The sequence below is a fragment of the Anolis sagrei genome, chromosome 4 (genome assembly GCF_037176765.1).
Source record: "Anolis sagrei isolate rAnoSag1 chromosome 4, rAnoSag1.mat, whole genome shotgun sequence".
Classification (NCBI taxonomy): Eukaryota; Metazoa; Chordata; class Lepidosauria; order Squamata; family Dactyloidae; genus Anolis; species Anolis sagrei.
The window spans coordinates 189,587,179-189,598,830 of record NC_090024.1 but is presented as its reverse complement, the minus strand read 5'-3'; the positions used below and the strand labels follow the sequence as shown (position 1 = coordinate 189,598,830).

Below are 11,652 nucleotides of genomic sequence, written 5' to 3'. Positions count from 1 at the left end.
TGGGAATGATACAACTACTACCCTGCTGCTATTAGCATTACCCTAAAAGGCAGACTTGACTGATTTTAATGAAACGTATTTGCAAGCATGAATAGAATTGTAGCCTTTTATAACATATAGTACAGACTAATACTCATAACCACAGCAACCCATACAGAGATGTCTAATTTTATTAATTTAGTCTGTTCTAAGTCATACAATTATGAAAAACAAACAACAAAACGACTGCTGGAAGCCCAGGAATATTTACAGTCTCGCCTTGTCGTAGTGAGGTCAGTCTATGTTGTTGCACAGATTGGTTATGTTTGGTACCACAAAAATGGACAGATAAACAATTTTATATACAGGAAATAACAAGGAAATAGTTCAAGTATCAAAATACAAAGACAGATCAAATAACATTTTTATTACAAATCAGTCCCACTGCCATACATCACAATTAGCCAAAAAGTGTCTACACTGTAAACCAAACTGTCTGTTACCAAGAATCTACCTGCTCATTTCAGGAGCAAGCATAGAAGAAAATCCTGTTAATAGACATTCATACCGATCATGCAAAAGGAGACAATGTAGGAGTGAAGTATCACCCAAATCATTTTAGTTTTCCAAGTGACATTATTTTAAAAGGTGAGGTACCTATCAGGATGTTGTCTACAAGAGCAGCGAAGGTCACCACTAAAGCTGCTCAAGAATTTATTTTCCAGAAGGGAGCAGGGCAGAATTGTAATGTACTTTGAATTCAAATAAGACTTCCCTCTTAATCTAAGGAAGTCTAAAGGCCAGTTTCTATGAGCTAGCAACAGTATGTAACACATACAGAGAAAATATTATATGACTTTGATTTTAATAATGTGATTTCCCATTCAAGAAATAAGCAACCCTTCATCCAACGTAGTATCTACAGTATGTTCTCATTCTGCAGCCATACAAGGTAAATATAAGCTTACAGAAAATAAAGTTTCTTTTTCAGGAGGAGGGAAAAATGAAGTACTGGCAAAAGCAGCATAGATATATGATGCTACTTTAGCAAAGGCTGGTGCTAGAAAAAGGAATCGCATTTTCAGAGGACACTTTAAAACACATTTAACGCCAGGAATATAGGGCACTTTCTTCAGTGTGCTATAAATCCTGTAAATAGGCAAGAAGTTGAACATTGTAGACATTTTCAAACTGTTTGGAAGCTGTGGATAACTAGACTTCCTAAGAAAGATCAGGTCCAAAAAGACTTTGATTGCTTTTTTAAAAGAATGTATAAGGAAAAGATGCAGTTAAGCTATTACTAGGTCTATCTAAATTTGTAGAGGAAGCACCTGATCATGAAAAGAAGCATGTTGGAACATTTTACCATCTACATCTGCCACCATGTTCCAAGATTCCTCCTTCATAACAAAACTTCATTTTTTTCTCTCAGAAAAGAATTGCCAGTGCAGCAAAATTTATATGAACAATAATATATCAGTTACAAATGCATATAAAGGAATGTCATGTTGTTAAATCGATCCAATAATCATTTCCAAATCCAAGCCTTTTGGAACCAATTTGGTTTCTGCCCCTACATTTTCATGAACTGGAATAAGACTAAATTACATTTTAAAGATACAGCAGTAAGAAAAGTTGAAACAAGCTATTTACACAGTAGCAGGGTACCACAAACTATCACATCTGCCACAGACTTATTTGCACTTCCTCATCTTTCCCATAGATAGGGTACAGAGAGATGCATTCGTCACAGCCATAAGCATAGCCAGTGTTTCAGACTGTGATACTTTACATGATGCACAATTATGCGCACAGCTTCCACTTGAAGCAGTCATTCTTGAGTGGAGTAGAATAAGAAATCAAGTGATATAGTATAATGCCCAAAATACCTCCACATTTTCTGTATTCTGAAATTGCTATACTAAGCATACTTAAATTATGAACTAGTATAAAAAGTGCTATTTGTGAATAAACATCTTTAAAAATGTCAAACCATCAGAACACAAACACATTTTTTTAAAAATATGGTGTATGAATGAAATGCAAAGAGCTACAGCTCAGTTATCTATATATACAGCCTGGGGAGAAAATGATACTTCACCAGAACAGAAATATTGCAACGATACAATTATCTGCACTGAAAACAGATTTGTATCAGGTTTCTGTTCAGTAATCATCACTCATGGTTAAATATTGATGATTTCAATAACTTCCTCCACTTAAATGCTTACTGCAGCTCTCAAACTAGGTGCCAGTACCTCCAAAATACATTTATATTGCAGCAATCTTGGGAACTTGTTGAAGTGAATTTTTATACACTGGAGCATCCACTCACCCCATATTATAAGACAGACATTCTTGTGTTTTCTTTTATCAGATAGGACTCTCCACTGTCAATGCTATGCTGAAATTGTGGCTCTTACAGTACCACTGTATTAAAAAAAATAATCTATAGCACATGGCATCAAATCTCTTAATTTCAGATGTTTCACTTTTACTAGGAACGCATACTGTTCGTTGTTATTTTATTGTACGCTTGTGGCTGGAATCCCTTTTCACACAACTCTGGAAGTCCTTAATGAGCATCCAAGGACACATCCCAGAGCCGAGTGTTGATCTTCACACCATCAGGGTCACACTGCTTCATAATGGTCTGCCCCTTTACTATATTTTCCATGATGCAACGTGGATGTCTGCAGTTCAGCTTAGCAGAAGGCAAACAGAATGGGGTACAATATTAATTAAAAGAAAAATAGGAAATGAATGATTTCATTCAGATAAAACAGCAGAGGGGCCTTTATGATGACAGTGGTGGAAATGCTGATAGGCCTATGGCTTTATATTATGCAATAGCCATATGGCTGAAATCTGCTATTCATAACCATCTGCTATGATGTTTACTGGAAACCACACCATTAAAAGGCACATGTACTACATCATCTAATTTTCAGAAGAACGGAGCAGTGACATTGCCTGCAGATGTTATTAAAGAGTTTTGGTACCTGTTAAGCAAAGGGAGTATGTGCTCCTAAGTTTCTTAAAAGTCCGGGCATCCAATTTGAGAACAAAATAAAAATATAAAGGTATTTCAAACTGCTTCTTAAATGACTGTGGCAGTGTATCTCCAGTTTCTTAATCCTATTTATCTCAGTAAAGAAGATTAGTGGCCTAGTTCATTAGGAACAATGAAAGAAATAATGTGTGTATACACTTGATTGTTTGCTAACATAGTGCATGTCTCTAGAGTCTTGGTTTCTGAGTTAAGAACTCACAGTTCTGGTTTACAATATCAATTCCCTTTCAAAAAATGTTCTTGGAGAAGATAAATGATCAAATACAGAACTATTTTGTTCAATCTGTAACAAGCTTCAGGGGATACCACTGGAGGGAATCTCATCACAGGACTTTTTTATTTCTGTTGAATTTCAAATGTGAGCAGAACTGTACTTAGAAAGGAGGAGAACTGTGTAGAAGCCACTCTTCAAAGTGATTAAAGGGACAGGGGTAGATATCAGGCTTTACACCTCACTCACCATCCACAATTGTCTCACAGTGGAACCTAACATTTATCTCAGAACAAACAGGCATGAAATTTTCCTCGTCTCTGTCCAGTAAAATTTTTGTTTCAACTCTGTAACAACATCAAGGGTAACTGTTTCAAGAATGAGACTTTGGACCTAATATTGACTTCTTAAACTGGTCATCACTCAAAATTTAACTTCCAATTTACAAGCATTGTTTCAGGAGTTGAGTAAAGTTTGTATCTGAAATATATGAGGGGCCAAATAGAAAAGACTACTGGCCTGCCTGGAGATAGACAAATAGCAAGTATTTTGATAGTTCAGTATGAGCAGGCTCTAACAGAATGCACTTAGTACAAAACTATGTTTTCCCCTGTAAGGGAACTGTATTTGAATACAGCAAAGTTCCCCACCCCATTTCTTTCTGTACTTTTGATTAAATATGAGGCCCTTATTGTCAGTCTTTGCTCATAATTTAGGATTAGCAGCATGTGCCTTTGAAAATGTTCTATCTAATCAGTCTAGAAAACAAGATTTAAAATTCTTTTCAAGCAGATTGGTTATTTTGAATAGAAAAGCCAAGTAGTAAATCAGAGGATGGCAAGAAATACAATGGACAGCTGAAAACAATGGTTGGACATTCTGGTATCTATATCAAGCCTGAATCCTAAGAAAAAGAAACAGTGCTTAATAGAAGTAGTCATATTGCCTAGAAGACTTTTATATTACACCATGCATTCAGATATCCAGGGATAGCAAAGATTGTGAGCAGGATCCATGCTAGGGTATGGTGAGCAAGAGGTTTGCTAGTAGTATCACAGTGGTTAGCGTCTTCTGATTATAATAAAAGAGTGCTACTTGTTGGAACAGTTTGTGGCCATGGCTCAGGGTGGAGGTATAATCTAGATTGCAACAGAATGTACATGTAAGACCAAAGTTGTAGAACAGTCCAAGAATAAGAATGTTAAATAGAAAAGGCCCATGGAGTGTTGATTCACTCCACAAATTCACAGTGTCAAAATGAAGACAAAGTCCAGGAACACCAGGTGGTTTCCAAAATCCACATATTCGACTCCCATAGACTTTGTTTCTCCCATCTCTTGAACCATCTAAAACAGGTGGTTCTTTCAATTAGTTACCCTTTTTCCATTAGGAGAATTCACAGTGTTCAGTAAAAATCAGGTACAAAAAGATGTTTAGTCTATGGTATCCTAGTGTTGCTGCCTCTGATGGTGCCACACCTAGTGCCAGCAATGGGAGGAAGGAAGAGTTTAGAAGAGGAGACAGATCAGACTGCAAAGGCACGGTTAGACTGGATGGATGCAGGATTTGTTTTCAGAAGATAGTAGTCTCATACTTAGTGCTGAGGGTCCTCTTGGAATCCTGCTTGGGCTCCACTACCCAGGACACACTGGCATGAGACTGGGAATCTTGGTCCACTTCAGAGGGCTCCAACTAAAGACACCAAAAGGAAAGAACAGGTCAGACAAGTTGCTTCCTCTGAAAATGTGAAGGCAGAACTAGCATATTATTCAAAATGATACTGTGATAAACAGCTTTGGGAGCAAGATGTTGAGGTTCTTTCTTTTATTTTTTAAAATGCTTAAGTAGAGGATGTGCAGATGAAGAAGTAAATCACTAAAATATCAACATAAAGACATGAACCAGTGTTCCAGGTAATGGAAACTTTCAGAATATGAGCAAATTAAAATGTATACAAGCAAAAATCAGTACAACTGAAGATGCAATTTGGTGCAGTTTGTTAACATTCAGTAAGGGGAAATAAATGAAGAGAAAGTAGCAGAGCAACAGAGCTGGTTTTTCTGGTGTGACCTATTATTCAGGTCTGCTAAATTTAACAGAAAAAAGGCAAAACCCAGCAAATTTATCAGTGAAGTGAAATTTTAACTTTTATGTAATGTCATGTAAGAGAGATTAAATTTGGTTAACTAAATTAAAATGTAGAAAACAAAAGGAAACACGGCAGCAAAGCTTTGGGAGAAAGAATGACATAGTCTGTAGGTGAGTTTTTGAGTAACAGAAAGCATTCATAACTAGAGACATGTGACTGCAAGAAGGGTAAAGACCTTAGCTCCTTGACTAATAGATTGCAGCGGCAGATAGGAGGGACGGTGTGTAGTACAGGTGTGACAGTAACAACAGCGATTATCGGGAGGGAGCGGCACCTGAGGTATAGGAGCAAGCAAAACACAGACAAAGGTAACATTGAAGGAAAACATAAGTATAAGAGGTATGTGGCTCAGCACTCCAGTTGGTTGATTTCCTTGTTAGATCAACAAGGACTCTTAATGTGACTATGACAATGTGGTCCTATCAATTCTACAGAGATGTTTGAGGGAATGTGTGAATACCAGCACAAACAAGGCAGGGGTTGGTGATACTCTCAAGTGTGAGCAGTACGGGAGAAATACCGTAATTAGACACCAGCAGATTATCAGTGGTAATTATCCAGTTAACACAAAAATTACATGCAGCACAAGGAAATGATACAACCTATAAGCGACTTGAAAAACAGTTATGTTTTTGAAGAAAACAAATCAGTAGTAAAAGAGCCCTAATGACTGTAAAAATACTAATGTCCTCATGGGTCCCCATTCACTGGAACTCAGCAATTCTCTGCAAACATCTGAGTTAAGAATGGTAGTATGTTTTACATGACATGTTTTACTTTTGATCTGGGCACCAAGATGTGTGTGTTTTTGGAGCTTTGTCATTCATTTGAAGATAAACTGGCATTGCCCATTTAGTCCTTGATTACCACTTAAACTGGACAAATGGATCTACTATATTGGATCACAAAACAAAGAGAGTTTACCATTGTCATGAATGAATGGCTCTTGCCCTGATTATTTTCTGGGGAGACTATTTCCCAACCACCAAATTTTGGACTTTTTACACTTCAAGCATATTCAATTGATGTAAAACAATAAAGGATCCAAGGTCTACAACAACTATCTATACTGTCAATCAGAATACTAGCTGACGCAGAAAAATTGTGAACAAATACTCCATAACTTCATGGATGTTGCTGTGTGATTTCAAGGTGTTTTCCACGCACAGTGGCCCTAACTATATAGTGACCCATATTTAACTATGAAACAAATCACCCACTAGAAGTTTAGTCTAAAGACAGAAATCCATTTCTTTGATTATTCACCAGGCCTCTTTGAAGAGACACCAGTGATAACAAGAATGGTTGGTCCATTGCTAAACTAGTTGGGCCAATTTGGAAATTGAGACAGAATTAGTCAGATCAATCTGCATAATCTGGATTTCATAAACTGTCAACAACAGTCGCTAACAAGCAAAAAATGGCAAGTGTTGCACTGTAGATACATTGTGTTTTGCCTTCATAAACATAGCAAACAAGATGCATAGAAGGTGGAATTTGCTTGGATATTCAAAGGAAGAAGTCCTGACTATGAGTTAGGAACATCTTATACCCACTGGCATGAAAAATCTGAATTGTGCTCTACTTTTGTGACATAATTTGGCTGCAATCCAATATTCCCTCATCATAGTATAGATATCTGCACACAGATACATTACACAGACATGATGCAGCATCTCCATGCAGCATAACAACACTGCAACACATGTCAATGACTACGTGCTGTTACATAACATATGGCGAACAACAGCAATGCACAAACACAACACTCTGTGCACATTCACTATTTGCAAAGACAAGGCACAGTAGAACATGCTGTCTGTACAATTCCTTTTCTCTCCTATCAGAATATGTATTGTAGTGGTGTCTTTTTGGCCCCACATGCATAATGTAAATGTATTGTTGCCATCACAGAGTTCATTTGACAAGATCTATTCAGAGGGGGTTTATCTTTGCCTTCCTTTAAGGCTGAGAGACTGATTTACTCAAGGACAATCAGTGGGTCTCCATAGCCGAGTAAGTATGTGAACTCCAATCTACAGAGGTGTAGCCCGGTGCTTAAATCACTACACCACCCATAACTAGTTCTGCTTGTTATCATTTTAAAATAAAACTTTATTGTACTGTAATACAAAGTATACAGTAACTTGTCTTTGTTTCTATTGTCTCAGAGTTGCTCGGTGGACCATTTATTACATTTGCCCGAAGTGACTATATGGAATTAATTAAATTAACTGAACTCAGATAAGAAAGAAGGAGAACATGAGACTTTTGTTATTTGCATAGAAAGTGTTTTCTTGTCTGCTGTAGTCTTGCATCACGTTAAATACTAATATAAGGATCAATTAAAAAAAATAACATACTGTTGATTTCCTCATGCTGGCTCGAGGCTTAGGCACTGGTTTAGAAGATTTTGTTTCTATTGTTTCAGCTGTCAGAGCACCTGGAGGTTTTGATTTTTGAGCTTGGAGAGCCAGCTGGTAGGCTACTTCAAATGCTTGCCCCAGTGTCAAAATGATTTCATATGTTAGATTCTTGAGAAAAGAAAGAAAGAAAGACATGTTACTTCAGCAAAAAAGGCACTAAATAATATCTTAAATATCACTTTACTGTAGCTTACAGACAAGGCCTAACTTCATATGGTGAACATTATTCCTCAGTGTCACATCTTTATAAGTAAAACTATATTTCCCAAATGAAAGAAACAAAAAACAGTGATAACCACTGCATTGGTAAGAAGTGTACACTTATGGACTTCAAATATTTGCCAGGCCTTTGTGGTATTGACCTGGATGTCATTCAAAATATGGCTAATGGACCATCGCTTTTCCTTTTTTGGAAAAAAACTCACAATCAACCTGCCTCAAGTTTTTCTCAGTTCATATGTCTCTACAGATTATTATTAGGGTACATTCAATTAGTACTAAGTACAATAAACTCCCTGAATCAATGTGTACTTCATAAATCAATCCTTATATGCGTCCATTTACCCTACAGTTCACAGCATATAGCCCACAAACCTCAACCACATAGATATTTATATTTACAAATTAAATAAATTGCAGGCATGTACTCCTAGGTCCCTCTATCAGCCATTCTGTGTTTCACAAATCTATTTTTCATACCCTTGTAGCTATGAAACACATTCTCTTCTATTATTGCATATCTCTTACCACATCAATGGTACTGAATACATGACAGTAGTGGTGGCTAGTCTGCAAGTCCTTGGTGATATAGGCAAATGTACAGAGATCCTCTGGGTCTTGGGCAGCACAGGAAATATTCCGGATTTCATGTTCAGCAATAACATTCTGCCAAACATAAGCAAACACCAGGTTTTGCTCAATATTATATACAGTATAGCTGCCTTAAAAAAAACCCTTACATTCATAATAAAATGTTTCATTTCATTAATGTATAAATTGATACAAACCACTGCCATCAAGTAACTGCACATACATTCATACTTCTGTTTAATTTTGGCAGCTGTCATAATCTTACCTTCTCTTAAATTGTGACTCTACAGATGATGATGGTCTACAACTCTATCATTGCCTATTATCAGTAATTTCAGTTGATAGAACTTGCAGTACAACATCATAGAGAGAAGGGGGTCACAGGCTGCCTATCCTTGCTTTAAGCAGGCTGAAAAATAATTATGACCCAGAAGTCATCTTCTCAGAAGTCATCCCGATACAAGATAATAAAAGTTCTAAAAGGAAGCCTTACATATTAGTCAGCAACCCTTGCTAGCACACAAATATACCTCAGTATTGTTTGTATTAGGGGCAGATCGCTTTTTATAGAGTCTAATGTAGGAAAAAACTGGGCTAAAGAGTTGGAACACCAGCAAAATTCTTAACAATGATGACATTTCCCTTCCAAGCCTATAAAGCATGGTTCAATTGTATACAAAGTGGTCTTCACAGCAACATTTAACATGTGCAAAGCATCACTCAGTTCCATGCACCACTTTTGTAGGTTGCACACCACAGCTCAGCTTTTGGGACTTTAGATACGTGTCTTCTACTTTATCCCCAATCACTGATCAAAGATACTAGTGGAAAAGGCTTGTGTCAGGTTTGAGACTTCCACTTTTCAGTCCTAATCTGGCCCATGGGCCACAGGTTCCCCATTCTTAGTTAATACTAGGAATAGTTCTCAGGGTTTCAGGTAGGGTAATTTCCTTACCTTGTTAGAGGCATCTATGAACTTCACTCCTTTGTAAGTGATAGATAATATTATTGTTGGGATCTTCTTCATATGTTCTGTAGATTTCTTCACAAAAGGAAAGAAAACCCTCATTAAAAGACAAAACGCTGATTCTTCTTTTTGTGGGTGGAGTCATGGGCAAGCAAAATTTCAGAACCTTCAACACCACACATGTTTTGGATTTCATAACTTCAGAATGATCTTTGCAATAGGGATGCATTAAAAAAAGAGAAACCGAGTTCTTGTCAGCAATAACCTGTCAACCATTTCACAGTTTTAAAGGAATCTAGTAAATATATTGACTAGCATAAGATAGCAGATTGTGAAGCTATGAAAATGAAAAGATTTTCCAGTTAATATGGTCTGGGGTTCTGATTTGAAGATTCAAAAACGGGATGGCAGAACATACAGTTTTTCTTTCAAGATGGACAGGGGTGCTGTGTTTTATGAAGAAGTGGACACTTACCCTCATTTTTGCACAGGCATCCTGTGTTGATTCTGTCCCTCGAAGATCTTTGATTAACATGGATCCTAAATACTGACAGGGAGAAAGAAGCGAAAGTAACAGTTAGCATTACTGTTTGTAGACCTATTCACCCCAAAATACAAAGTAATCTTGCAGCACCTTACAGATGAACTCATCCAATTCACTACTGACAACAGACATTGGTTCAATACTGAGACTGTCCTTGGAATCAGATGAAAACAACAAGTAGCCCAGAAACCTATCATGGCCAATGTATTGAAGTCACTGATACGTTTAGCAGAACCAACAGGGACATGCACCTGGCTCCCAATATAGGCCATCTACAAGGCAATTATCATTGTCTCAGGCCCATAACCAGCACTGAAGTCAGTTGGGACACTAATCTAGATAACCTGTTTCATGTAGAAATCCATGGAGCTAGAAAGCCACCAGATCCTAGGATCTTTAATGGCCTCACTATAGCTTCCTTTGGGTGGAGCTGGAATTTCACTTGCTACACCATTCTCCTTATCCACTCAGCCAGTCCCTCTCTAGCTCATTTCAAGAGCCACGAGGGGCAAGGGTTCAGTTCATATGTGGTGGCTCTGTTTTTTTCTATGGTAAGTATCCTGTCAACACCCTCAGGCTGTTTTTGAAAATAACTTTTCCATCTCCACTACAACAGGTAAACAGGTAGGCATTTGTGATGATCTTGGAGGGCTGGACTCCCACTGTATTTCCCAGGAACCAAATATCCTCTAAATGGTGGGGGTTGCCATTTTTAAGCCCTCCTGCCCATTTTAGAGATGACTTTTTTAGCCACAGAAAGTGAACAGAAATGTTCTCCTGCTTTCAAAAAAAGCTACTTCAGGGCATTTTGGGGTAAAAAAAAAAGTTCTAATTCATGGGGAGGACACAAAAATGGTTGCAGAGGGCTGCGTAAACCCATTGGCCACACTTTGTCCACCTGTGTTTTATAGTGATTATTCACCAGATTAATGAATTTGTATAATATGATTTAGAAAATACTTACATTGGCTTCATACCCACAAGACTCAAATATAAGTTTCTCTGGCTGGTGCTGCCAATGTTGAACAGGGGCATAAGGAGCAGCCAGACTTGGGGGTCTGAGCGTAAGTTTGGATTCATGACGTTCCTCCTGAAAAAGCAAGTGTCAGTTTAAATCAGAATCAGGCCACTGAGATTTGCTTAGTAAGTTTTCTGAAGATGAATGTTATATAGTGTGGTTACTGAGACTTTCCTTTATATATTTTATTATAGTGTTTCATAAAGCTTGATGTAGTTTACATGCGCATGGATCTTCTACTTATCAACATAAATATTTGATTTTACATAATAACAAACCGGTACCTATATTAAAAACCTTGAACAACTTGAAAGACCTGGGGAAAATTGGAAGTTTACAGGTTTTTCAAAACAATGAGGGGAAAGTTGCCAAAGCTTTGCATCCAGTGCTTAAAAAACCTATCTCCTAATCCTTGCTGTCCAGACCAGTAATACAGGAAGACCAACTGGATCAAACAGTTGGTATACAATACCTC

General features: G+C 37.4%; 1 protein-coding gene across 9 annotated transcripts in view; it reads right to left on the bottom strand.

Annotated features, from left to right (window-relative positions):
- Positions 1 to 152: 152 nt before the first annotated feature.
- The window catches only part of ANKS1A (ankyrin repeat and sterile alpha motif domain containing 1A), a 158,378-nt gene continuing 146,878 nt past the window's right edge, over positions 153 to 11,652 (bottom strand). For 5 of the 9 annotated variants that reach the window (XM_067467989.1, XM_067467990.1, XM_067467992.1 and 2 more), the window contains 7 exons: positions 11,124 to 11,249; positions 10,091 to 10,162; positions 9,604 to 9,690; positions 8,586 to 8,723; positions 7,776 to 7,946; positions 5,588 to 5,686; positions 153 to 4,955 (listed from right to left, as the gene is read on the bottom strand). In XM_067467989.1, the coding sequence (XP_067324090.1) occupies positions 4,836 to 4,955; positions 5,588 to 5,686; positions 7,776 to 7,946; positions 8,586 to 8,723; positions 9,604 to 9,690; positions 10,091 to 10,162; positions 11,124 to 11,249 (813 nt within the window). In that variant the 3' untranslated portion in view covers positions 153 to 4,835. The remainder of the gene's footprint in view (positions 4,956 to 5,587; positions 5,687 to 7,775; positions 7,947 to 8,585; positions 8,724 to 9,603; positions 9,691 to 10,090; positions 10,163 to 11,123; positions 11,250 to 11,652) is intronic. The other 4 variants (XM_067467993.1, XM_067467995.1, XM_067467996.1 and 1 more) reach the window with 2 other exon arrangements.